This window comes from Peromyscus californicus, unplaced genomic scaffold (assembly GCF_007827085.1).
Source record: "Peromyscus californicus insignis strain IS unplaced genomic scaffold, ASM782708v3 Scaffold_5__1_contigs__length_169319896, whole genome shotgun sequence".
NCBI lineage: Eukaryota > Metazoa > Chordata > Mammalia > Rodentia > Cricetidae > Peromyscus > Peromyscus californicus.
The window spans coordinates 52,829,495-52,854,978 of NW_026294573.1; the positions used below are offsets into that span (position 1 = coordinate 52,829,495).

Sequence of the window (25,484 nt, forward strand, 5' to 3'; positions counted from 1 at the left end):
ATTTAAAACTGTCAGTGATGCTTACTTCGTTGGTCACTGCCATCTTTTCAGTTCCCACCACATAGTGTATATAATATATTTACTGCCTTGAATACTTGAATTTCATTGCTCACACTGTGGGAGCCACTGGCATATTACAAAGAAATGAGTGATGTGCGTTTAGCATCCTAGTACTACACAAAAGATGGACTTCCGGGCTAAGAAAAAGTCAGGTGATTAACCGAGAAGTTATTACAGTGACTCCGAGCAGAATGGTAAGGCTATGACAATTGTAGTGGTTTTAGGAATAAAAAACAGATGGGTTAGAAGGCAACAGGGACTGGGTTAGGTTTATTCTATGAAGAGGAAGAACAGAAGGAGCAGGAGCTGACCTCTAGATTTTGGGTTTGAGGAAGTCAATGAGAAACAAGGTGCATTGGCTATCCTGACTTTCATCTATGTACCACCCAGACGGAACTGTTTAGTAAAGTAGAATGGTCTTGAGCTCCACAGAGGAAGATGAACTGAATGCTATCCAGCATAAATGTTAGTTGAAGGAAAGGCATCTATTTAATAATTGTCAAGAGTGAAGAGATTTTTGACAAAAATAGAGAACATTAGTGTTTTAGTTTCTTTTCCTTTTGTGTGGTAAAGACCCTGACAGAAGCAAATGAAGGGAGAACGGGTTGTTTTTACTCCTAGTTCAAGGTGAAATTCATCATGGCAGGGAAGTCAAGGCATAAGGGGTGTGTAGCAGCTGACCACTTCACATCCCCAGTCAGGAAACAGACAGGGATAAATGCAGACCACTGCTCTGTTCTCTTTTTCTGTTTATGTAGTTCAGGTCCTCTGCCCAGGGAACTAACTAACCCACAATTAAAACGAGTCTTCCCACATCAATGTAATCAAGAGAATCCCTTGTAAACATTGTTAAAAGCTAAGATTAATCAAGACAATTCTTCACAGATATGCCAGAAGGCACATGTCCTGTGCGATTCTGGAGTTTATTGAGTTAAAAATTAACACTAACCTTCACAATTTGTATTTAAAATAGATAACAGACAAAGAGAACAGAAAAGAAATCAAAAAAGAGTAAGATGAGCTGGGAAAGTAGCTCTGTGTAGGAGCACTCACCCTCCTGTGCTGAGGCCCTAGACAGTCCCTAACTCTACAGAACACAAAGACTGGGGACATCTCTATAGAGCAGTGCCACTCAAGTTGGTAAAGCAAGAGATTCCACAGAGAAAGTGACCAGTGCTGTAGATACGCAGAAGTGTGAGGTAGAAAACTGTCATAAAAAGAGTTGGATTTGACAACTGCTTTTTTTTTTGGTTTTTCGAGACAGGGTTTCTCTGTGTAGCTTTGCGCCTTTCCTGGAACTCACTTGGTAGTCCAGGCTGGCCTCGAACTCACAGAGATCCGCCTGGCTCTGCCTCCCGAGTGCTGGGATTAAAGGCGTGCGCCACCACCGCCCGGCGACAACTGCTTTTAAGGGTAATTTCATAATAGGGAACAATGGAGCAGCAATGAGTTTATACTGTGAAAAAAAAGAAGATGAAATGTAAGCTTTTTTTTTTTTTTGAAATCATTTAGTTCATTACTCAAGCATTTTCTAAGTATTTTTTATAGATTGTATTCGTTTTCTTTTTAATTTAATTTTATTTGTTGCCGAATGTCGTTTATTGAAGGAGGGAGGAGGTCTTAAATACAGGCTAACAGCACAATGGGAGAACCCCAGAGGGCAGAAGTTCGCTTTCGATGTTTTACAATCTTGCATCTAAGCTGTTAATGCCCATTATGCAGGATACACAGACAAGGAATTTCCCGTAAGCATTCAGGAGGGTGGAACCTGGCAGGGAATTAGCATAGGGAAGATATCAAGGTCAAGGTCAGCAATCAAGGCAACAGTTACCCAAAACAGGGGCCAGGGCCCTACAGGTCCCCCTTTTACTAGAAAATGAGCTTCTGACTTAGGTTGTGTGGGACATCAACAGGTCACCTTACCCGTCATGGAGACGCCTGCCCAGGCCACACATGCGCTCTGTCTTAGGTTGGTGAGCGCCCCCCACCCAGGCATTACCCATCTTTGAATACTCATTATCATACAGGCTCAATCGTGTGTGAGCTGCAGAGTTAACTGCTGCCAAAGATCTCAAAGTGGCGCTGGGCTTGCAATCTGTGTGTTTGATATGGAAAAGACCAACAGAAGTCCTAACCCACCCATAGCCAGTAGGCTAAAGGCAACTGAGCCATTCCCTTCCTTAACGAGCCTTATTGCAAATTGGAGTCCTTGTAAGATGGTATCCCAAAAGCGAATGGATCTTGAGTTTATAAATTTATAATTTTCAAAGCCAATCTAACTGTATATAACTATTGAATTAAATTTATCATGCCCAATAGGATGAAAAATTAACTAACTGTGGTAGCTACTTTTGCTGCCAGGGTCTCCACTGTGCTAGCTGTAGTAAGCAATTATGAAATGGTAATCCCAGAAACAGTAGCAGCAGTGGCCGCCACTGCTATAACAGCAACAATGGCAGCAGCGATGTCAGATTCTCTTCTGGAGCATGTGGGCATCCACTGGCATGGATACAACTCCAGGAACATGAACCGCCAAGGCCCATTTTTCTTGATCCCAGCACGACTTAAGCTGGTAGCTCTGCAAAAGAACAACTAAGAACCATAAAAAAAAAAACAGGCAGCTCATAAGAAGCATAACTAATGGTCTTATAATGGCTACATTCAGGCTCATAAATTTTAAGGTATCTTCAAAGGGGGCTAAATGAATTTCAGGAGGCCAATAAATGTTGTACAGAGCCACTCCTGAAAAGTAGGTACTACACCAGCTTGAAGAGGATTGTGAAAATGAAAAGGCTTAGCTGGTATGCTACTGTTAATAAATGGAGGTCAGTGACCTTCAGGGTTATCCTTATTCTCTAAGGTGTCTGGGTGACACCTTCTCAAACATACTTGAAAAAGCAGTTACCATACATTACCTTCTGTAGAATCCAACCGCATGGCTACAGTTCCTAGGCTTACATTAATGCTTGCCAAGGCTGGCCATATTGGATTCTCAATCCCCATTGGCATCAGAAGGGGGGAGTTTTTCACAAAGGCCCAATAGGTCTCTGCCATGTTGGTCATCAGCAGCAGCCACAGGGCGCACACAGAACTCAGGAATCCAAGGAGGAACCTCATTGTCCTGAGGAAGAAATATAAACTCTTAAAAATATCACTGTGAAAGCGTCTGCAGTTCACTGACTATGCTTTCATTGTAGCGTGGGCCTAGTGCAGTAACATAGAGGTAAATACCTCATGTCCCACTATGACTGTGGATATGGTAGTCAGAACATGAATTAGTGTTAGAGCATATACTTGTATTCTGTTGATGAGGCTTGCCTCCGGATTTCCTGTTTTAGTTCCTAAATTTTTCATATCTAATTTTACCTCAATTTAGTTTTTTTTAAGGATTCCATTTCTACTTTCATGTCTTGAACTGTTTTCTTCCTTTTACTCCACTGTTTGTATTTTCATAGATTTCATTAGTGGATTCATAGCCTCTTTAAAGTCCTTGATTATATTCATAATAGCTATTTTGAAGTCTCTGTCCTGTGCTTCAGCTGTGTTGGAATACCCGGGGCCTGCTGTGGTAGGGTTTCTGGGCTCTAAGTAGAGTCATGTTGTCCTGGCTGTTATCAATTGTGTTTTTACACTGGCATCTAGACATATGGGTGTGGGATTACTATAATTCTAGGTGTTGATATCTGGTCTTTCCTTTGTTGGGTGAATTTTCTGTTCTTGGTTTCTAGATGTAAGGAGCAAGTGATGCCTGTGGGTTGCCTGGTAGAGGGTGCTTCCAAGTACCTCATGTGTGACCACTGGGGTTCCCAAGTAGAACTTGTTTCTAGGTGTTGTGAGCTGACACACAGGAATGGGGGTGGACTAGAGTGGTAGGGGCACTGAGAAAGTCCACAGGAGGGAAGAAAGCAGGTCTGCCGCAGCGATTTGATTCTCTAGAGGAGCTGGTTTCCTGGCCACCAGTGGGTTTCTGGGAAGAGTGTCTCTAGTGCTGGTGGCTGAGACAAAGGGATGGGGTGAGAAGGAAGGCTGTAGGAGACAGTCTGCTTGGGTCCCTGGAAGTGAGGCAGACAGGAAGGAAAGGCCACAGCAGGTGGTCTGCTACAAATTGGAGGGTGGAAAGGAGAGTGAAATCACTTACCTGAGTCCTGGGCCAGCATGGCCAGAAGGTTCCCAAGAGAGACCATCTCTGGGTGATAGCTGGGTGAGGCAAAGGAATAGGGTGAGGAAGGAAGGCTGTAGGAGAAAACCTGCGTAGTTACCTGGGAGTCTGTTATGTCCTTTTTAAAATCAGGTTTGAATGCATATATTTCATTACTTTAAAATATCTTTCCCTCAGAATTTTTTTTTTTTGGTTCACCAAATATATAATATATTGACAATTTCCCTTTCACAGAACTTTGCCAGAGTAAAAATGCAAGTAACAATGTCACTGTCCTCTTTGGTGGGTACATCTCAGAATTTTAATGAAGAATTCTTAAGACGCTCTCTAAAAACTATTTTGACATATGCTGAAGAAGATCTAGAATTGAGGGACACAACATTTCCTGATCAGGTGAGAAATGCTACTATCTTAATTATTTTAATTGCAATAAAGTTACCAAATAGGAACTCTCCAGATTGTTAAATAGTGGGTTTGTTGTTGTTGTTGTTGTTTTTCAAGACAGGGTTTCTCTGTGTAGTTTCGGTGCCTGTCCTGGATCTCGATCTGTAAACCAGGCTGGCCTCGAACTCACAGAGATCCGCCTGCCTCTGCCTGCCGAGTGCTGGGATTAAAGGTGTGTGCCACCACTGCCTGCCTAAATAGTGGTTTTTAACTAAAGGATTGGACAGATTGGACAGATTTCTTTCCACGTGTAGCCCAGAGAAGACTGTTTCATAAAGCTGTCGTGTGTGTGTGTGTGTGTGTGTGTGTGTGTGTGTGTGTGTGTGTGTGTGTGTGTGTGAAGGCCTAGAGGTCAGGATCAGATGTTGTTCCTTGGGCCGTTCCCCACCTTAGCTCACTGAACCTGGAGCTTGCTAGTTTGGCTGGGATGGCTGACCAGTGAGGCACAAGGATCCTCCTGTCTATGCCTCCCTGTGGGCTGGAATTATATGCAAATGCCAGTCATCACATCTGGCTTGTGGGTTCTGAGGACAAACTTAAGTCCTCATGCTTGTATGGAGAGTGCTGTTCCAACTGAACCATCTCCACAGCCCTTTATTTTTAAAACAGTTGCTATGATTGCTGTTTAGTTCTGTCCATTTGTAACAGAACAGCAGGCTTAGGGGAGCAGACAGTGCTTTGTGATGGAGTGTTCCTGCCTACTAGTCAAATAGTAATCTGCCTTTAATAAACGAGTTGTCAAGCTGCCTGGTGACGCGGTGAGAGATGGTTTTCCTTGTGCTCTTGCAGTCCTCATTGTGCTGCGCCTGACCCCTGCGAACAGCACCACGTGCAGTGGGAAAGTGTAGTCTACGGAGGAGTCCAGGGAGTTCATGCCCTTCCACACCCATATACTTGCTGTAACTTGTTTTCAAAGGTCTAGAAGCTCTGAAATAGCTTGCAAACTCATTGAATTAGCAGGAATGCATGACAAAGAAAATTTTCATGTAATTCTCTACTACAGGTCCAAGATCTGGTTTTCAACCTCCATATGATCCTTTCGGACACTGTTAAAATGAAGGAACACCAGGAAGATCCTGAAATGCTGATTGATCTCATGTACAGGTAGCCTTCATATCATTCACTCACTCTTTGCCTTATGGGATTGGTAAGTCACCTGGGTAGCATTCAGAGAGAAGAAATATGCAAAAATTATTGAAGTGACTTTCCAATATAAATTAAAAGGTAAAAATACAATTTTACTTTTCATTTATGTGTATGAATATTTTGCCTACATGTATGTCTGTGCACCACGTGTATGCCTGGTGTCTGCAGAGGCCAGAGACTGTTCTTTTTTGAGGCTACTTTTTCCAATTTTCTGTCACTGCTTTCTAACTGTTTTGTTTGGACTGGAGAGATGGTTCAACAGTTGAGAGCACTTATTACCCTTCCAGAGGACACAGCTTCAGTGTCCAGCACTCAGGTGGCAGGTCAGAACCATCTACAGCTGCAGTCCCAAAGGCTCCTTCACTCTCTGGTCTCTGTCAGGTACATTGTGTGCAGTGTATAGACATACATGAAGACAAAACACCCATATGCATAAAGTAAAAGTTAAAAACTTAATGTAGTCTGCAAGATCAGTTCTCAAGGTTACGCCCAGGGTTGCAGAAAAGAATGCCTTCACAGCAGTGGGGCTTTAGGAAACGTTTTTATCTGAGGGTCTTTAGGAATAAGTTTCTATCTCGGGGAGGGGGGGGGACCTCACTCATGATCTAAGGGTCATGCTCTTTATTTTTCTTCTCTTATTCTCTCTTTAAATCTCCAGTTCTAATTGTCTCTAATTCTCCAGTTCTAAATCTTTTCGTTCCAGTTCTCTTTTTTCCTCTGCTGTAGCTCTAATTCTTCCTAAGTTCTATTTCTCTCTAGTTCTCCTTCATTCTACACAGCTATATACATATTTAACAAGAGGCTTCTGGCAATAAAAGGAAGAGTTACAAGCACTACATCTGAAGGTCATAGCACATTCCTTGAGTAAACGATAAGGGGCAGAGCCATTTACCATGGCAGCACATGGGCGGGGACATGGTGCTCAGCATTTTCCCAGGCCTTGGCATTGAAAGCGTCCCAAACCTAAAAATATATTCTCTTATCCTGCTTGTAACCCCAGATCACAAGGAAGGGAACTTGTAACCCTTTGTTTAGCTGGACATAAAGCTATTTCTCTCTGGACTTGATTGTTATTCTTGTCCTTCATATAAATTTTAGGATTTAAACATAAATAGTTAGCTGAGCCTTGAGTTTTATACCATAAACTTAGGTTAGAGCTTTGTGCAGAATGTTAATTGCTAAGGAATTTAGTTGGGAGGTGGCCATTGGTTTCCATTATCAGCCAGGCCTGGCTAGAGAAACTAGCATAGTATTTTAGGTTGCTTTGTGCTTAATAACCTTGGTTAGACATTTGCATTTCTGTCCTTGTACATATCTGTAAAGTTTTAACCCATGATCCATTTACAGAGACATTCAGTCTAGTTTGAATTTGTTCTGAGGTCCAAAATCAGCCAACAGCATGTGGCTATCTTAGAACTGAGAAGAAACTGCTGCCTTTTTTACACCAGTCTGAACCAATGATAAAAAACAGGGCCTAAGTATCTTACAGTCTTCGTGTAATAATAGATCTAGTTATGAAGCATATCCTAGTATATATTCTATATATCAAAATTATACAGTTTACTGAGAAGTCATCTTCTTGACCATCCACAGATATATGTGCCCATAAGATTGAGATGTATTCATGAGATTACAATACATATCACATAAGATTACACATTACAGTGTAGTTATTGGGGAGATACCGCAGCTGTTTCTGCACTTGTGAAATTACAGACAAGAACAGCAGTTTGCAGAGTTGGTGGTCCCATAAGCCTTGCTTGAACAGGGTTCTCATCGATCAGAGAATTATTCATCTGGTGGGTTGACATCTCAATTGTCAATTGCTAGCTGCTGTATCTGCTTTGTGGTCCACAGCAGCTGGTGACAAAAGCTAACTTCAGTTTGCTTATATGTTTGTTCTTTGTAGTGCAAAGGATTAAAGGTAGAGCCTCAGAAATACAGAGTGCTTATCAAAAAAAGAAAGAATTTTTCTTAAATAAATTTGGCATCCTAGATCTTGAACTTCTTAGAAAATCCCCAAACTCACATTTTGAGTGTGAAAAAACAATCTTTTCAGAAAACAATATGTGAATTTTTAACATAATATGAATTGTCATAATTTCAAATTTTGGTTATAGTTAAACGTAGTGTTTCTAGGTCCAGATTTTGAGAAACGTGTTATTCCCATTGTATCTTGATAAACATAGCAGCAAAACTGGGATTTTCCTTTCAATGTGGCCCTCTTTTTCACAGTTTTGCCCGTCATAAGACACACACACACACACAAAATTCTTTTCAAATAAAGATGATGTGATGAAACTACCTTATATATTTTCTAATTTTCCTTATATATTATATAAAATATGAATCTTATTTTATAGTGTCTAATTTAAATTTGATAGTTTTCTGAGCAGCCAAGTTTTAATGTGGCGTGTCTCTTTACCTCAACCCAAAATGATACCACAGTGATTTCTTTATCCACACACCCTGACCTTTGCCAGCCACTTAAATGCTTGTTGTAACAGGCTGATGCAATAGCAGGAACTTGTCTGGTAAACTCTGAGCAGCTTTCTGAACTCCTGCCTAGTCTGGGAAGCTGGTGGTGACTGAGAAGCATTTCTGTTCTGATTAGAATTGCCAAGGGCTACCAGACCTCTCCAGACCTGCGACTGACCTGGTTGCAGAACATGGCTGGCAAACACTCTGAGCGAAGCAATCATGCCGAAGCTGCTCAGTGCCTGGTCCACTCAGCAGCACTTGTCGCTGAATATCTGAGCATGCTGGAGGACCGGAAGTATCTTCCTGTTGGATGTGTAACATTCCAGGTAGGAATCTGCTGTGTGTATGTGAGGTCAAGTTATGTCCTTTGATTTTTAACTTGAACCTGGTTATTTGAAGTCCTTCAGTTTGTAGGGAAAGCAGAAAGTAAGGCCAGTGCCTGACAAGGTAAATGAAAAGTGCATTGTGTTGTTCCTTTGTTCCGAGTCTGTTCTGAGAATTTAATCAGAGTCTCACAGTACCAGGCATGTACTCCACCCTGGGCTGCATCTCCAGCCTATCAAAGAGGACTTGGTTTTTATTTATTTATTTTTTCCAGAAAGAGTTTCTCTATGTAGCCCTGACTGTCCTGGAACTCACTTGGTATCCCAGGCTGGCCTCGAACTCAGAGATCCACCTGCCTCTGCCTCCTGAGTGCTGGGATTAAAGGCATGCACCCCTGCCCATGGATTGGTTTTTGTTGTTGTTGTTTTGTTTTGTTTTTTGATTTATGTATTTGCATTGGTGTTTAACTGTATATGTGTCTGTGTAAGGGTGTTGAATGACCCTGGAACTGGAGTTACAGACAGTGTGAGCTGCCATGTGGGTGCTGGGAATTAAACCCAGGTCCTCTGGAAGACAAGTCAGTGCTCTTAATCACTGAGCCATCCCTCTGGCCCCGAGGTCTTGGTTTTTAATTGTTGGAATGAGGGCTTCAATCCTGGGTCCTCTAGAAAAACAGCCAGTGCTCTTAACTACTGAGCCATCTTAATTTTCTTTCCCACAAATTAAAAAAAAAAAAAGGTGTGTGTGTGTGTGTGTGTGTGTGTGTGTGTGTGTGTGTGTGTGTGTGTGTGTGGGTGTGTGCGCGCGCACATGTTGACTCTTGATGTGCTATGACACACCTGTGGAGATCAGAAGACAACTTTTCCCACATTGTTATTGGGAAGTTACCTAGCAGCAGTTGTAATTTGATTGTTATCTTAATACAGAGTATGGTTGTAGAGACTTCTCTTTCCCATGGTGGAGGTGTGCACAGGGGCTGAGCATGGGCTCTGCTACTTAAGCCCTACCCAGCTTCTGTTCTTTAACCTTAGTTAATAGTTAAATCTAGCTGTCAGTTACTTCCTCATGTACATTTTTCATGCTAGGAAAGCAGTTCATTGCCAAAAGCTTTTCCATATTTTTTCCCCTAGAATATTTCATCTAACGTGTTAGAAGAGTCTGCTGTCTCAGATGATGTGGTATCTCCAGATGAAGAAGGCATTTGCTCTGGAAAGTACTTTACGGAGTCAGGGCTCGTGGGGTTACTGGAACAAGCAGCTGCTTCCTTCTCTATGGTAGGCAACTTGTTTGTCCTGTCCCCGCAGTTTCCTGATGATATGGATGTCGGTGTTCTCTGCCTTGCGACCTGGCCTTTCCTTTGAGAGCATTTGCCCCAGTTGCCCTTAGGAACGGTCCTTCCAGATCTGTCACTGCGGCTCCTTGTATCCTAGTGATCTGTGGCTTGTCCCAGTGTTTCCATTTGCTTGTTTATGAACCAGGTTAATCTGGGTCAATCTGCAGCAGTTATTTTCTTTGTTTACAAAGTATTTTCTGAAACCTTTAAATTAAAAAAAAAGAAGAAAATAAAACTTCTCTGAGCTTTTTAAGTTCTGATAGAGTAACATGACTTTACAGCGTTTTTCCAGATGATTGGAGATTTTCCCCCATATGTTGAGCTGTGCTTGTGGAGTGGTCCTTCCTGGGTAGGTTTTGGAGGACTGGCTCTTGCCTATCAGAGCATCCTGCATCCCTTGCCTGCCTTCTCTGCTTGTAGAACACCAGTCTTTGTTCCCTCCCATCTGTATGTGAAGCATTGAAGCAGTCAAGGGGAGCTCAGCAGGATGGTTATGGAAGGAACATAGCCTAACCTCCTTGGGCTCCTTTGATCAAGTCCCTGCTTCCTTTGATTTGACTGCTTAGTGTTCAGTGTCCCAGCACCAAATCATATATGAATTTCCTTTAATTGAATTTAGATTTTTAACTTAATTAAAATAATTCCCAGAGTATTTTACTTAGGCTAAATTTATTTTCCTATTGAAGCTACGTTGTTGCTTCATGATCCTCCTATGAGCTGTCCTGTAAGCTTGTTAAGACTCACATTCGTACAGAAAGCCTACTTGCTGATCTGTGGAGCCCTGAGGAAGCTGCTCACTCCTCTGTTAAGTGGTCCTCTGCTGTGAGAAAGAGTGCAGCAGCAGTGTGAGTGCCCAGAGCCTCATGCTGCCTTGAGAGAGTTAAAGACTTGTCCATGAATTGCTAGAATGCAGCTTCCCGTGCCAAGTTACAATTTCAGAAAAGCAAATGATTCAGGTTTTCCCAGAGGCCGCAGATTATCTCATTGTAAGAGAATTGGGGATCTGTGACCCGTATAATAATTGAATTTCTTGCAGTTCTCAGGAGTTTATATGCACATATACACGTTTGCCTTAGTGGAGTCATTATAAGCTAAACAGGACCAGGATGCCCAGTTCAAATTGTACATCAACATAAATATTCATTTGTATAGAGTATAAACACATACCCTCTTGATTCCTTCTAGAGGAAGTGATACATTAGATTAAATTGGTTTTTAAGCTTTAATACGATTAAAAGTTAGACCTGTTGAAAAAGGTTCAGTGGTGTTACCTTAATGAAAATACAGTAAATCTACAAATTGTAATGGTCTTACTTTTCATTGATCTAAAAGAAAGCGAAATCTCACAGATATTATTTCTGTAGGCTGGCATGTATGAAGCAGTTAATGAGGTTTACAAAGTACTCATTCCTATTCATGAAGCTAATCGAGATGCAAAGAAGCTCTCCACAATCCATGGTAAACTTCAAGAAGCGTTCAGCAAAATCGTTCATCAGGTAACAGTCCCCACTTCTAGCTTTATTAGTGTGTGTGTGGGGGGGTTTAGAAACCTTAACATTGCCTTGTGCTCGTGTCTAATGGGATCCCATGAAATGACCATTCTACTTGGGCTAAAAGAAGGCTCATAGCTAAACCCAGACTCATTAACAAAAAAAATGAGTGAATTTACCTAAAGTACTTCCCAAAAGACTTTTTCCTAAACTTTTGAATTATTACTATTTAGCAATGTTTCGGGATCTTATTTTATTTTCTGTATTACATTGTAGATTATAATTATGGATCTGATATTTAAATTAATATGTGTTCTTTTGTTGCCAAGCAGTTTTTATATATAAATTAACTTTTGTGGAGTGGTGTGAACTATTAATGAATCCTGGTATTTTTTACTGCTGTGTCTGTGTTTGTTTCTCCTACATTTGCACTGTTACCCACAGTGTATTTCTAACATGAAAATAGTGATAGAAAAAAGTTCTTGTGTAATTTATAGAGTGATTTCAGTACTTTAATTCACTGTGTAGGCCACATTAGCACCAAAATTAAAATCAAATTGAACGTCCTTAGAAAGTGAAACAGACTTCAGTGGTAGGTACCTTCTGACTGAGTCCTTGGCTCCACTGAAATCTTCTGTTGGGCCTCCTCCTCCTCCTCGTGCAGTGTTCTGGTCCCTTCCCACTCACGCCCTCTACAGGGTGCTGGAGAAGTGACTACCCACTCCAGCTGATACAGTACCAACTTGACCACAACGGCCAACCTGTTACAGATGAATTGACAGACTCTGAAAATAAACTAGACTGCTCCTGCTAGGCCATACTTTATTGTAGTCTTCGAAAGTATTAAAGTTGCAAAAGAAGATTAGTTAGGTCTCATAGTGGTAACAGGTATTTTTAAATAATCAATTATGCACATGCTGTGAGGAAGTTCATCTGCCTTGAGAGCTCTATGATGTAAATTATATGTGTCCAGTCTGGAACATGTAGAGCTATTAGTGGTTTTCTAGAAGGTCCCATCCATTTGATTGAGTTCCTGGTATTTGGCCAAATTGCAATGTATGTCCTGTTTAACCTGGACATTTCAGTGGAATGAAGCTCAGGGGAGTTAGAGATCTGAGTTAGATGCAGAGACAGAAGAGGCAGTAGATTAGGAGCTCTTTCCCCGCAATGAGTGTCCTTCCACTTTCCTTTCCCTTTGAAAACTTAGCTTTTTAAAGGTGAAATTTTAGCCGGGCGGTGGTGGCGCACGCCTTTAATCCCAGCACTCGGGAGGCAGAGCCAGGCGGATCTCTGTGAGTTCGAGGCCAGCCTGGGCTACCAAGTGAGTCCCAGGAAAGGCGCAAAGTTACACAGAGAAACCCTGTCTCGAAAAACCAAAAAAAAAAAATTTAGATACTGAGTTTTGAACAAGTGTTATAAAATTTCTGTCAGTCCTAAATGAAAGAATATGTGCTGTGTAAACTATTTGTTATCCTCTGTGGTATGGTACCATATAACTGAACTTCCTTTGACCTTATTGTTCTTTTGAACAGTATTTTTATGACTTGCCCTATTTTTACTTTTTATTACACAGAGTACTGGCTGGGAGGTAGGTAATGTTTTAGTTAGTTAAAGACACTAATAGATGGATTGGACCAGATTTCTTATGCCCATGCTTTGCCCACATGTGCTAGCTGTGGGCATTCTGTTGCTGTCTGCTTATCAACTGAATTCATTAACCAAAGAAATTTTGTTAAACTACTGTAAGTTATTTTAAGAACTTTTTGATTTAGAGGTTCTAGGCAGTGCATGGAAACCCGTTACACTAATGAGATTCTTTGGTAAATGAGCCACTGTGTGATCACTTTAGTTTGTTTTTATCCTTTGATGCATTTCTCTCATCAACACTTACACACAGACTTCTTTCTTAACCATATTGTTTCTCTCATTTACAGAGGTCGATTTATATGTTATTGCTCAGAGGTATAAATAGAAAACATTGTATTTTGTTTGATGCCATCAGTTAGGGGACATACTATTCTCTGTGTCTTTGTAGCAGAGAACAGTCATTTGTGTGTTGAACTGGGCATCTTGTCAGTAAGGATGGAGGCCAGCTCTCGTGATAACTAAAATGTGGGCAGAAAATAGGCATGTTAGAATTGAAGAAACGGTGTTTAATTTGATCATGAGTCACTTTGCCCTGTATATAGCACACATGCACAGAGAGAGAGAGACAGAGAGACAGAGAGACAGAGACAGACAGGGGAGGGAGGGGGAAAGAAAGGAAGGAAGGAAGGAGAAAGAAAGAAAGAAAGAAAGAAAGAAAGAAAGAAAGAAAGAAAGAAAGAAAGAAAGAAAGAAAGAAAGAAAGAAGGGAAGGAAAGGAAGGAAGGAAGGAAGGAAGGAAGGAAGAAAATTCATTTTGGTCACTTAAATTTAGTTGGGGGAGCAAGATAAAGAAATGAAGAAAACTTAACATTTAATTTGACCTCATTCTGATAGTGTTTATTACTGTATAATGAAGACTACATGTGCTTGCTTTTATGTAGTAGTTAAATTTGGAAAAGTTAAATATAAATTAAATCTTAAATATAAATTAAAATCTTAAAAGTTAAATATGAAATTGCCATGAGGAATTGATTATAATAATTTTCCATCTGTAAAGAAGAGATTTCTATAAATTATGCCCTAATAGTGAAGAAAGTCTTTTGGGGCTATGTGTGTTGTTAAGATTTTTGGCTTTGCCTTCACCGTGTCATTAGACTTACATTGGCTGAATAGGCTAGGCTTCTCTCTTTGGTTCCTTGTTTGGGGACCCAATAGAAAACTGTAGAGGCAGATGTTACTACTGGATGTCATTCCATTTCTGAAAAAGCACCTATCCTCTGCTTATCTTTATATGAGCCAGCACTTATACATCTGCCTTCATTCTCCAGATGAAATGTGCATGCCTTATTTATGCTTAAATATGATCTCTTGTTCCTGTGGCTTCATCTAGACATATGCAGAGTCTTGCCACAGCTATTTTCGAGGGATAAAGTTCCTCATGGATATTCTATCATGAAATAGAATTAGCTGAAAACTAGTCATAAAATTAAGAATATGTTAAAACCTCTGAGCAGTTTTTTACAAGTCTGCTTGATGCTAAATCGACCCCTGGACGATATGCTTTCTGCGGTTGTGACTTACTCCCATTCTCCCATCATGTCACTGCATGGTAAAAGTTGCACAGACCTGTCCCTCGTTTGCATTCTTGTCACCGCCTCTACTTGGACCCTCAGCTTCAGCATCTGAATTTGTTGCACGTGTTTTTATTTTTTTATTTTATTTTATTTTTTTGCTATCCCTTGTTAAACTTAAGTGGATGCTTGCGTTTTAAAAATGTGTTTGCTGCCATATGCTGCTTAAATGTTTTGAAGTTCCCCTAATTAAAATGCTTTCTGTTTTCTCTCTCTTGCCCCTGGTTGCTGACCTACTCCCTACTTTTACTATTGTCTATTGTGGTAAGTTCCTATCTTGTGAATATTTTCCTGTTTGACTCTGACAGCTTCAATGATTTCATTTTTTTTTTTCCTCAAACTGTTTCTTAGCTAATTTCTTAGTGTTCTCATAGAACTCTCATTGGATTAATACCTAGTAAGGACAATTTTTATTTGTAGAAGGTTTCTTGACTCTGCAGTATTCCTCAATTTACATTTTATTCTTGATTCGGTAGAAATTATTTGACTTGGCAAAGCGTTCTGGAGAGGAGAGAAAGCCCTCCACTATGATATTTAGCAGTTTACTAAAGTATTTACATGTCAGTGATCTGTTGTGAAATTCTGCCACTGTTGACTGCTCTGCCACATTTTGCTCCTCATTATCTGTCTGCTGTTTGCTTTTATTTTAATTTTTCCCAAAGTCCATTTGTTCTTCTTGAAATAATAGGAATGGCCATTTCACATTTTGTGTGCATCCATTTTTTTTTCAAAAGATGCATTTGTTCATTTGCCAAATAGTTATCAATCTGTATGAAGAAATTCGCCACCGGAAGCTGACATTTTCCAAAAACAACTCTTCAAATATTGATAACATAGTTACATGACATTTTCTCTATTAAAATATATATATATATTACAACCTATTCCTTTAAAAGACATTACCATACCTTACTCCATGTAGCTTGTAGAATCCTCCTGCTAGAGAAAATCAAGATAGCTTTATAAAGATAATCCCTGATGGATTACCAAAGAGAGAGAGATCCACTAGTCTTTGACATAGAAGCATCTAAAATGATTGCCTGAACTTATTACTGAGTTAGGTGAACATAAATGTATTTATACTTTGGTTGTTGTGTGCTCAGAAACACTGGCTACGCTTTTGGCTCCTACACTAATGTTGAGTTAAATATTGTAATTCGTCTAAGTAAATAAGATGAATGCAGAACTAGAATAACTGATTAAAATGAGGGAAGAATGAACACTGAAGGAGATTTTTTTTGTTTTTTTTATTTTGTTTTGTTTTGTTTTAGGATGGAGCATAAAGGTGCTTTTAGGTAGTTGAGTGGAGAATGTGTGATACTTTACAAGAGGAGAGGAAATATAGGTATAAAGCACGCATGGGTCTTCACCTCAGGACCCATGAGCTGTGCTGGCTGAGGGGGCAGGGAGTGGGAGGAGTGACAGATGAGAGGCAGTGCTCTGTGGAGTTGGATCTAGTAAGACCATGCTGTACGACTCTGTTTTGCTTCTCTGCTGGCTTGGGTCAGCAAACTGTAGATGATATTAGATATGACATCTTTTGGGGGGATGGGGATATGTAATGATCAGAACTGAACCTCTGATAAGACTATAGAGCTATACATAGCTAGGCTCTATCTGAGAAGAGTATGCCTGTTAAACGACCACTGATCTTTACATTGGATTGTACAAGAAAGAGCTGCACAATGCAAAAGCAGTTATGGTAGAGGATGGCACTGTAACATGCAGGAAGATCAAACAAACAGAGTTTGTAATTCACTAATTCTGTAGTGAATTACTCAGCAGACATGTTTATAATCCCAGGACTCAGGAGGCTGAGGCAGGAAGACCAGGGGTTCAAGGCCAGTCTTAGCTACATAGGGAGTTCTCACATACCCTGGACTACAAGAAACCCTGTTTTAAAGCCAGAACAAAACAAAAAATAAGTTAAAAATCAATTGAATTATTCAAAGAAATTCACACGAGTTCTTAAGAAAAACCCGAGAGAAGTGGCGACATTGAAGGTAGTTTTCATGTCCTAGTGTTTGTACTTGTGTGTGGACTATGGAGAAGAACCCGGATTGGGATTCCACTTAAAATACCGGAGTTATCCTCTAGCTCCATCACTTACCACAGTGTGATCATAGGCAAGGGGTTTTGTTGTTGTTGTGGTTTGGTTTGGGTTTTTTTGACTTTTTTTTATCTGTGAGATGAAAAAAATAGTGGTACTAATCACAGAATTCTACTAAATACTAATGTAATGCATGCAGGCTGGGCATACATGTTTGTTGTGTGCCTATAATTTCAGCACTCTGGTGGCTGAAGCAGGAGGACTGAGAGTTCAAGGCCGGCAGAGGCTACAAAATCTAAAAATAAAATAAAAGGGAAGTTAATATGATACATATAAAGTGTCTACAACACAGTAAATACTCAAAAGCTGTTGAGATCACTTTTTACTGTTGCTTTGTTTACATCACTGATATTAACATAACTGTCACTTGAAATCTGTTGGTTTTGTTGTTGTCGCTATAATTAATGAATTCTAGACAAGTGCTGGACTGCTGAGCTATCACCCAGCTCCTGTTGAAATCTTAATATAAGAGTTAGGTTAATAGGCCAGGTACAATGACACAGGCCTATAATCCCAGCTATTCCAGAGAAGCAGGCAAGAGGATTGCATGTTTGAAGCTAGCCTGGAAACTTCAGCAAGGCCTTGTCTCATGATAGAAAACAGAAAGGAAAAAAGGGTTGAGATATCATTTCTTTGATAGAGTACTTGCCTAAAGCGTGAAAGGCCCTGGGATCAATTCCTATGTGTCCCTCCCCGGCCCTCTCAAAAAAATCAGGTTAATAAAATGTTCCATGTATTATGTTCCCAAACGGAAATCGTGGCTAGAAGAACCTGAAAAAATGGTCTTTAAGAAGAATAGACCTAGCAGAAGGGAAAGGTGACCACTGTATAAGGCATGACTGTGCCTGCGTGGAGACCACCTAGCAGATTGGAAACAGCTGAATGAGATAAAGCAGAGTCACAGAACTGGGTCATTGTGGCAGTATGCCACTAGCCCGACAGGTTCCTTCCTTCGTAAAGAAAACAAAGCTAGAGCAGATGGAAAGTAGATTGGACATGGGAGGTAATTTTCTTTGCTGGTTCATAGTTTCATCACCCACAGAGTTAAGCCATAAGTAAAACTGCTTAGGAAGAATATGCCATGTATAGTGTGGGAGTGATGAGAAATTCAGAATGAATTCTGAACAGGAAAGGAAATAATGTTGAATTATAGGAAAGTAATTAAAAACAAAAGCAAGTATCAAAACTGAAAAGAAAATTAAGTTCAATGTCTTACTGGAGGTGAAGCTATATGATTATGCTTTGATAAACTGGATACAGTCCAGCAGCTCAGTGATAGGGAGTTCTAAATTGTAATATGGTTGCTCAGATTATTGGCCTTTCCCTTTATCTAGCCTCACCCTCTACACCACACACACACACACACACACACACACACACACACGCGCGCGCGCGCGCGCGCGCGCGCGCGCATGCACATAGTCCAGGAATTCCTTGTTATTTCTCTGATGCTGTTTTCTTCTGTTCTTCAGTTGATTTCCTCTGCTCCACCCACACTGTTCTCCATCCTCTTGCTCAAATACACCAGATAGGCTCTTGCCTCAGAGCCTTTGCACAAACTTTTCCTCTGGCTGGAATCGATTTTCCCCCAAGAAATCTGTATGACTAGCTCTGCACCTCTTTGCTCAGTTATCACCTGCTTGATAAGACGTCCCCCTCCTGTGTCGAATTTGGCGAGTTTGTGTCATAATGCCTGACACACCTTAGGCATCCTGTACTCCAGTGGATGGCTGGATGGTTTCCTTCACATACATTCTGTTGTGGCACAGGAGTTGCCCTCTTTTTCTCCTCTGTCTACTGGAATGTCCCCTCTTCTTTTCCTCTGTTTACTTGTCTTTTTTTTTTTTTTTTTTTTTTTTAAGCCTTGTGGATGGCTAGAGCCTTAACTGTGATTTGGCTCCAACAAGATTAATCTTTGATTCTTGATACTACTCATTATAGTTTATACTGATTTACATTATAATTATATGATTTCATATTTTATTTTTTTGAGGAGAAAACCTTATTTTTTATTCTGTTTGTGAAGATGAATAATAGCTAAATAATAATATCAATATGAAAAGTATGTTAAAAGAGGTAGTTAAATTTTAGTCGGATCCAAAGTCCAGACAATGAGGCAGGGAACTCACGGGTCCCTTCACCGTCAGGTCACATCACAGTATTGTGTCTGTTTGGGATGACACACACTATGGAGTGTAACCAGAAAGACCAATAAAATGGAAGCAAGATAGTAATTCCTATTATACAAAGATTGAGAATTAGAAAATTTAGGTAAGGAAGCAAGATCTAATTACTGGCTTTAAATAATATTAAAGATGTAGAATAACGTTTTAAACTGGAAACCTCGAGCTCTACAGCTAGAATAGAATATTCTAGTATTTTTGGTTTGAAGAAGTGAGAATTATTCATGTATGAGACATGGCTTGAAAATTAATCAATGATTTGTAAATAGTTATCTTAGATGTTTTGTTTATGCAATGCCTTCTTGCCTTGATTGTGTCAAAGTATATTACTGGCCTCCTGGGGTTCTAATACAAATTTTCATGAAATTGATTTAATTCATCCAGAGAGTTCATTTACTGTAAGAATAAATTAATATTTATGTTAAATCTCAAATGAAGTAATTAAAATGTTTTTGTTAGAAATTTCATTTCTTTAGCTCCAAAGTGACTTTTCTTATTGTAGCCAAGACTATGGGGCTATTGTACTTTTCCTCGCTTCAGTATTATAAGACTGGTAAACTAGGATCAAAGTTTCTCATTTTGCTTAATTATTTATAATATGTGCTGTTCATTTTTTAAATGTATATGCCATCTAGTCTTTCCTATATAGAAAAAAATAAATATAAAACAATTTAGGCTTAAAGAGAATTCAGAGGTACATAATACTTTATATGTTTATATATAGGAGTCACTGTAAAATCTTTCTGAAACAGCTTTGGGACTGCATTCTCAAAAAATTGCATTGGAAATAACCAGATGTTACCCTTATTGGAAGAATTGGTTCCCACTGAGTTCCTGTGAGAATTAGTGTGACTTTCTGTCCTTGTACCTGCTGGCAGTGTGTGGTTAATGTTAGGTCCTGTCACAGTAATTGTGTGTTTCTGAGATGTCATACAGGGTATCACTGAAGAGACCAATAAAATGGAAGCAGGGTAGTAATTCTTATTATACACAGATCAAGAATTGGGAATTTAGTGAGAGTGCTTTTGGTGGTCTTTAAATAGCAGCTCATCTCAAAATTTTATTACCTTGCACTCAGTTTTTTTCCTTTCTATTCCATTTTTACTCTTCCACACACAGATATTTTTATCAACAGAATGATACTAATAATTTAATTTTACATTTCTGCTTCTGAAGGATCTTGACACTTTACTGATTTTGTACTCTATGCCAGATGCTATCCTTGACTCTTACTTTCTTTTTAATATACTCAAAGAGACTATGAGGATAGTATTGACTTGAAAAATATATTAGTGCTGTGTTTAAATTAATTTGGCTTACTTTTATATTAAGACTGTTTGCTTCAATAAGGAAAATAAGTTAATATAGCCCAACTGTATGGACTTAAAAACTAAGACCATTTTGTTTCATTTGGTTTAAAAAAAAAAAAAAAGCCTGTTTTGCATAATCATTGTTAGAAATAATGAAGAGAAATCATTTTCTTTGTTTTTATCCTCATTTGAAAAACATAATTTTGAGTTAACTTTTTGCAGTGTTTTGGAAATTTTACAATATAGCAATATAAGCATAATGTCAAAAGCAAAAAGTCTTCATATTAAATTTTCTCATTTTCCTAAACCTAGGATGGTAAGCGGATGTTTGGCACCTATTTCCGTGTTGGTTTTTATGGAACCAGGTTCGGGGATTTGGATGAACAGGAGTTTGTGTACAAGGAGCCTGCAATAACCAAACTCGCAGAGATTTCTCACAGACTGGAGGTGAATGCTGTGCTGGTTCACAAATGTCCTCTGATGTTTCTAAAGTGAATAGACTTTCACAGCCAGTTTGTATTGTTAAGTAAGCCAGATAGATGTCCTCTGTGGTATATAGGAATGTTTGAGAGGTGTAACACCACCCTTTCAAATCCTGCAATTCTTTTATGACAACAGTAATAATTAGTAGCTATACTTTTGAGGCTTTATTTTCACACGTTTTCTAAGCTCCATTATCCTTCGGAAATACTCCAGTTTGTCTACACTTGAGAGAGAGACAAAACATTAAGTAGCAGTGTGTAATGAGACAGGAAGCAGAGGCCCAGGAAAGAGCTGACTGGAGTGTTGTCTCTGCTGCCTCACCGTCCAGTGAGACATCTTCAGAGATTAGCCGCTGCAGTCACACCTGGGAACACCTGGTAGAATCCCTTCTTGAGCCCCATGCTTCTCCTAGATGACTGTTTTGTACTGACTGTGTTAACGCATCTTTCCTTTCCAGTTGCTCTTCTGAACCTTCTTTACTGCTCCAAGTGTGGCTCATGACTCGGGTGCATTAGTGTCACCTAGGAGATCGCTTCAAATGTAGACTCCCCAGACTTTCTAAATCAAAATCTAAATTTTGACAGGATCCCTGAGAGACTTGTGTACACAGAACAGCTTGGGAAGCAGGGCTCTAGGCTTGTTTTTATTCTCAGCTGGTATTAATCCTTACAGCTCACGTTACTGGGCTTGGGTTTCATAAACTGGCTCAAACTCTGACTTTTTACTTTTTATGAATTAGGTAAGTCTTGAGAAATACTGAGACTGCGTTTCCCAAACTTTGTCATATAAAGCCCTTGTAGGAGGTGTGGGGATAACGCATGGAGATCCTCCTGAGTGGCTGGATTTAAAGGCCTAGTTTTTCCTTCTGAAGAGCCATGACCATTGCCCAAGCTGCAGTTCTCTTGAGGACCCCTTGTAAAAACCTGAGTTTTTATTGGAGAAAGTTATATATTTTTTTGGCTGTTATTTAATTGTATGGTTGGACATGACATAAAACAAAACTTGCCAAATCCCCAAGTCTTGCTGAGGAGACTCCCTCCAGGCCTACTCTGGTTTCCTAATCCTAGGAAATTCATGTAAAAGATTGCCTTCTCTTCATTACAGGGATTTTATGGAGAAAGATTTGGAGAGGATGTGGTTGAAGTAATCAAGGACTCTAATCCTGTAGACAAGTGTAAACTAGATCCTAACAAGGTAGGTTGGTACACTGTAATGATGTGTAGTTGCGTCTCTGAAGGTCTCCACGTTGTTTTGCTTGACAGATACTAGGTGACAGATTACTGTCGGTGAATAAAGACCTTTTCCCTTTTCCAGGCATACATTCAGATTACCTATGTGGAGCCATTCTTCGACACCTATGAGATGAAGGACAGAATCACTTACTTTGACAAGAATTACAATCTCCGCCGTTTCATGTACTGTACACCCTTCACTTTAGATGGCCGTGCCCATGGGGAACTTCATGAACAGTTCAAACGGAAGACCATTCTGACAACGTCTCACGCCTTTCCTTACATTAAGACAAGGGTCAATGTCACTCACAAAGAAGAGGTAAGTCCACAACTTAGGAAAAAGAATTCATGAAGCAAGTATATTCATGCTGTGAATTGGCATGTGGTTTTAGCAGAAAATACATCCCACCCACTTTGCATACTAGGATTTTTGCCATTGTTATGCATTCATTTTTAGCTGTCTTCTAAGTCCCTAATTCAACATCAGTTTATGGGTTGTTGTTTGTTTGTTTGTTTTAGAATTTGTTGTTTTTTTGTTTTTATTAACTTAGGGATTGAGGTTTAGAATTTTGTTATATGAAAGCTTATCAGTCCCCATTTCTCCTGACTTTATGATTTAAAGCTCATTAGGTAGTTTCAGTCAGTACACTGACCTGATTGCTTTCCTCAGATAATCTTAACACCAATCGAAGTTGCTATCGAAGACATGCAGAAGAAGACGCAGGAATTGGCATTTGCAACACATCAGGACCCAGCAGACCCCAAAATGCTTCAGATGGTCCTCCAGGGGTCTGTAGGCACAACTGTGAACCAGGTCAGGGCTTTTTGCTGGATGTGTGCAATTTAACTTACAGAATGCTTCAGATGGTCCTCCAGGGGTCTGTAGGCACAACTGTGAACCAGGTCGGGGCTTTTTGCTGGGTGTGTGCAATTTAACTTACAAACTGGACTTGGAGTAATACTGTAATGTTTACAGAATGACAGAATCATGCAGATCAAGTGCATTAATCACAAGGTACTGAAGTATAAATGGAGGTAAATTAAGAAATGGAAGTTTAATAGCATCTCCGTCGTGATTTTCTTACCTCCCTTTTCCACTGCCTAGGCTTATATTTATTATACTATAGGGATTTGATCATTTAAAATAGTCTTTGCTAGACAGTTGTGGTGGCACACGCTTTTAATCCCACACTGGAGAGGCTGAGGCAGGCAGATCTCTGTGAATCCCGCCAGCCTGGTCTCCAGAGCAAGTTCCAGGCCTGGCTACATCATGAGACCCTGTCTCATAAAACAAAACAAAACAATTTCTTCCCTTAAAAAAGTATACATGATTCAAAAAATACTCATTCCAGAGATGTGTTGAATACATGTGAACCTCTGCTCTCTTAAGATTCTTGATAGTGTTCCTTGTCCAGGTCTTCTGCACAATGACTTCTGTAGAATAAATAATGTGGAGCCATTTTGGAAAATATAACAACATTTGCATATAAGATACCACTATTATTTGTCATGCATGTTGGAAGCCATTGTGATATCCCTATAGTTGGTTGGCTCAGATAGTCTTGCTCATGATTTTAGGCATGGCCCCAGTCTTAAAGAATATCCCCAGTTAAGAACATCAAGAAAAGCTTTAGTCAGGTTTTGCATATGTCTTAACTACTTTTTGGATTAAAGAGCAATGCTGAGAAATGCTCTCGTGTAGAACTGAAGGAGACCTTTGTGCCCCTAACATATAAATGATGTTTGCTTTTTCCCTTCAAATGATTTAAAAGACAAAAAAGATCATCTTGTTTAATTTACTGCATCAGGAATAATCTTTGCAATGCTGAAGAAAGTTGTTTTTGTAAAATCAACTGTAATAACCAGTGGATTGGGAGATACATTGAAATTTATGCATCCAGAATAATTAAAAACAAAAATATGAGGCAAAGTGCATTGATGAAGTCAGTAGTCCATCCTGAAAGGCTTACTTATTTCTTTTTTTTTGTTAAGATTTATTTATTTATTATGTATATAGTGTTCTGCCTGCATATATGGCTGCATGCCAGAAGAGGGCACCAGATCTCATTACAGATGTTTGTGAGCCACCATGTGGTTGCTGGATATTGAACTCAGGACCTTTGGAAGAGCAGTCAGTACTCTTAACCACTGAGCCATCTCTCCAGCCCTACTTATTTCTTTGAAGGATGAACCAGTAAGAAATGAATCTAGGGCTGGTGAGATGGCTCAGTGGTTAAGAGCACTTGCTGCTCTTCCAGAGGTCCCAAGTTCAATTCCCAGTACCCACATGGCAGCTCACAGCTGTCTCTTTTTCCAGGGCATCCAGTGCCACCTTCTGGTCTCAGTGGGTCCTGCATATACATAATACATACACATACATGCAGGCAAAATACCCATACACATAAAATAGTAAAATTTAAAAAAAGAAAGAAACTAATCTGATTGTAGGAGGAAAGAATGTAGATGTGACTTTAGGAAAATCTGAAGCAGTTTCAGTCCCTGAGGAGTCATAACAGACATGCTAAATTCAGCCCTGTCAGTGGGTCCTACAGGTAAACTCCATGACTCTAAAGAATAAAAACACTTCATTGGCCGGGCGGTGGTGGCGCACGCCTTTAATCCCAGCACTCGGGAGGCAGAGGCAGGTGGATCTTTGTGAATTCGAGGCCAGCCTTGTCCACAGAGCGAGATCCAGGAAAGGCGCAAGGCTACACAGAGAAACCCTGTCTCGTAAAACAAAAAAACAAAACAAAACAAAAAAAAAAAACACTTCTTTGTTCCCTTTTATTTTTCAGGGACCTCTGGAGGTTGCCCAGGTCTTCCTATCTGAAATACCTGGTGACCCAAAGCTCTTCAGACATCACAACAAACTGCGCCTTTGCTTCAAGGATTTTACCAAAAGGTAACTGAGGCTTCTTGCATAAAGAACTTTAAATTAAGAGTGGCCAGTGCCCTCATTTGAGATAAGAGCCACAAGTAACTGTTGAAAAGAGAAAATAGGAATTGGTTTATCATGAAAAGCAATCTGCGTGTGTAGCTAGAGGTTTCCTGCCTTGCCCACAGTCAGGACAAATCTTTGTCACCTGCCAGTCCCACAGCTGCTCAGACCCAACCAAGTAAACACAGAGACTTATATTGCTTGCAAACTGTATGGCCATGGCAGGCTTCTTGCTAACTGTTCTTACAGCTTAAATTAATCCATTTCTATAAATCTATACCTTGCCACGTGGCTTGTGGCTCACCGGCATCTTCACATGCTGCTTGTCCTGGTGGCAGCTGGCAGTGACTCCTTCTGCCTTCCTGTTCTTTCTTTTTTCCTCTCTGTTAGTCCTGCCTATACTTCCTGCCTAGCCACTGGCCAATCAGTGTCTTATTTATTGACCAATCAAAGCAACACATTTGCCATACAGAACATCCCACAACATGCGTGTCTTTACTGTTCTTTACTAGCATATACCTGCACCCTTCTATACCCAACTCTTTTAACTTGAAAGCTGCTGTTTATGCCCAG

The 25,484-nt window shown here is 39.9% G+C and overlaps 1 protein-coding gene across 10 annotated transcripts in view; it reads left to right on the forward strand.

Moving 5' to 3' along the window:
* Nucleotides 1–25,484, forward strand: part of Dock7 (dedicator of cytokinesis 7) — a 201,313-nt gene that overhangs the window by 165,120 nt on the left and 10,709 nt on the right. For 5 of the 10 annotated variants that reach the window (XM_052716301.1, XM_052716303.1, XM_052716306.1 and 2 more), the window contains 11 exons: nucleotides 4,454–4,612; nucleotides 5,667–5,767; nucleotides 8,424–8,616; nucleotides 9,745–9,888; nucleotides 11,312–11,443; nucleotides 13,011–13,025; nucleotides 20,580–20,705; nucleotides 21,846–21,935; nucleotides 22,056–22,292; nucleotides 22,644–22,787; nucleotides 24,769–24,875. In XM_052716301.1, coding sequence (XP_052572261.1) covers nucleotides 4,454–4,612; nucleotides 5,667–5,767; nucleotides 8,424–8,616; nucleotides 9,745–9,888; nucleotides 11,312–11,443; nucleotides 13,011–13,025; nucleotides 20,580–20,705; nucleotides 21,846–21,935; nucleotides 22,056–22,292; nucleotides 22,644–22,787; nucleotides 24,769–24,875 — 1,448 coding nt within the window. Of the gene's footprint in view, nucleotides 1–4,453; nucleotides 4,613–5,666; nucleotides 5,768–8,423; nucleotides 8,617–9,744; nucleotides 9,889–11,311; nucleotides 11,444–13,010; nucleotides 13,026–14,924; nucleotides 15,053–20,570; nucleotides 20,706–21,845; nucleotides 21,936–22,055; nucleotides 22,293–22,643; nucleotides 22,788–24,768; nucleotides 24,876–25,484 lie in introns of those variants that run through there. The other 5 variants (XM_052716302.1, XM_052716304.1, XM_052716309.1 and 2 more) reach the window with 3 other exon arrangements.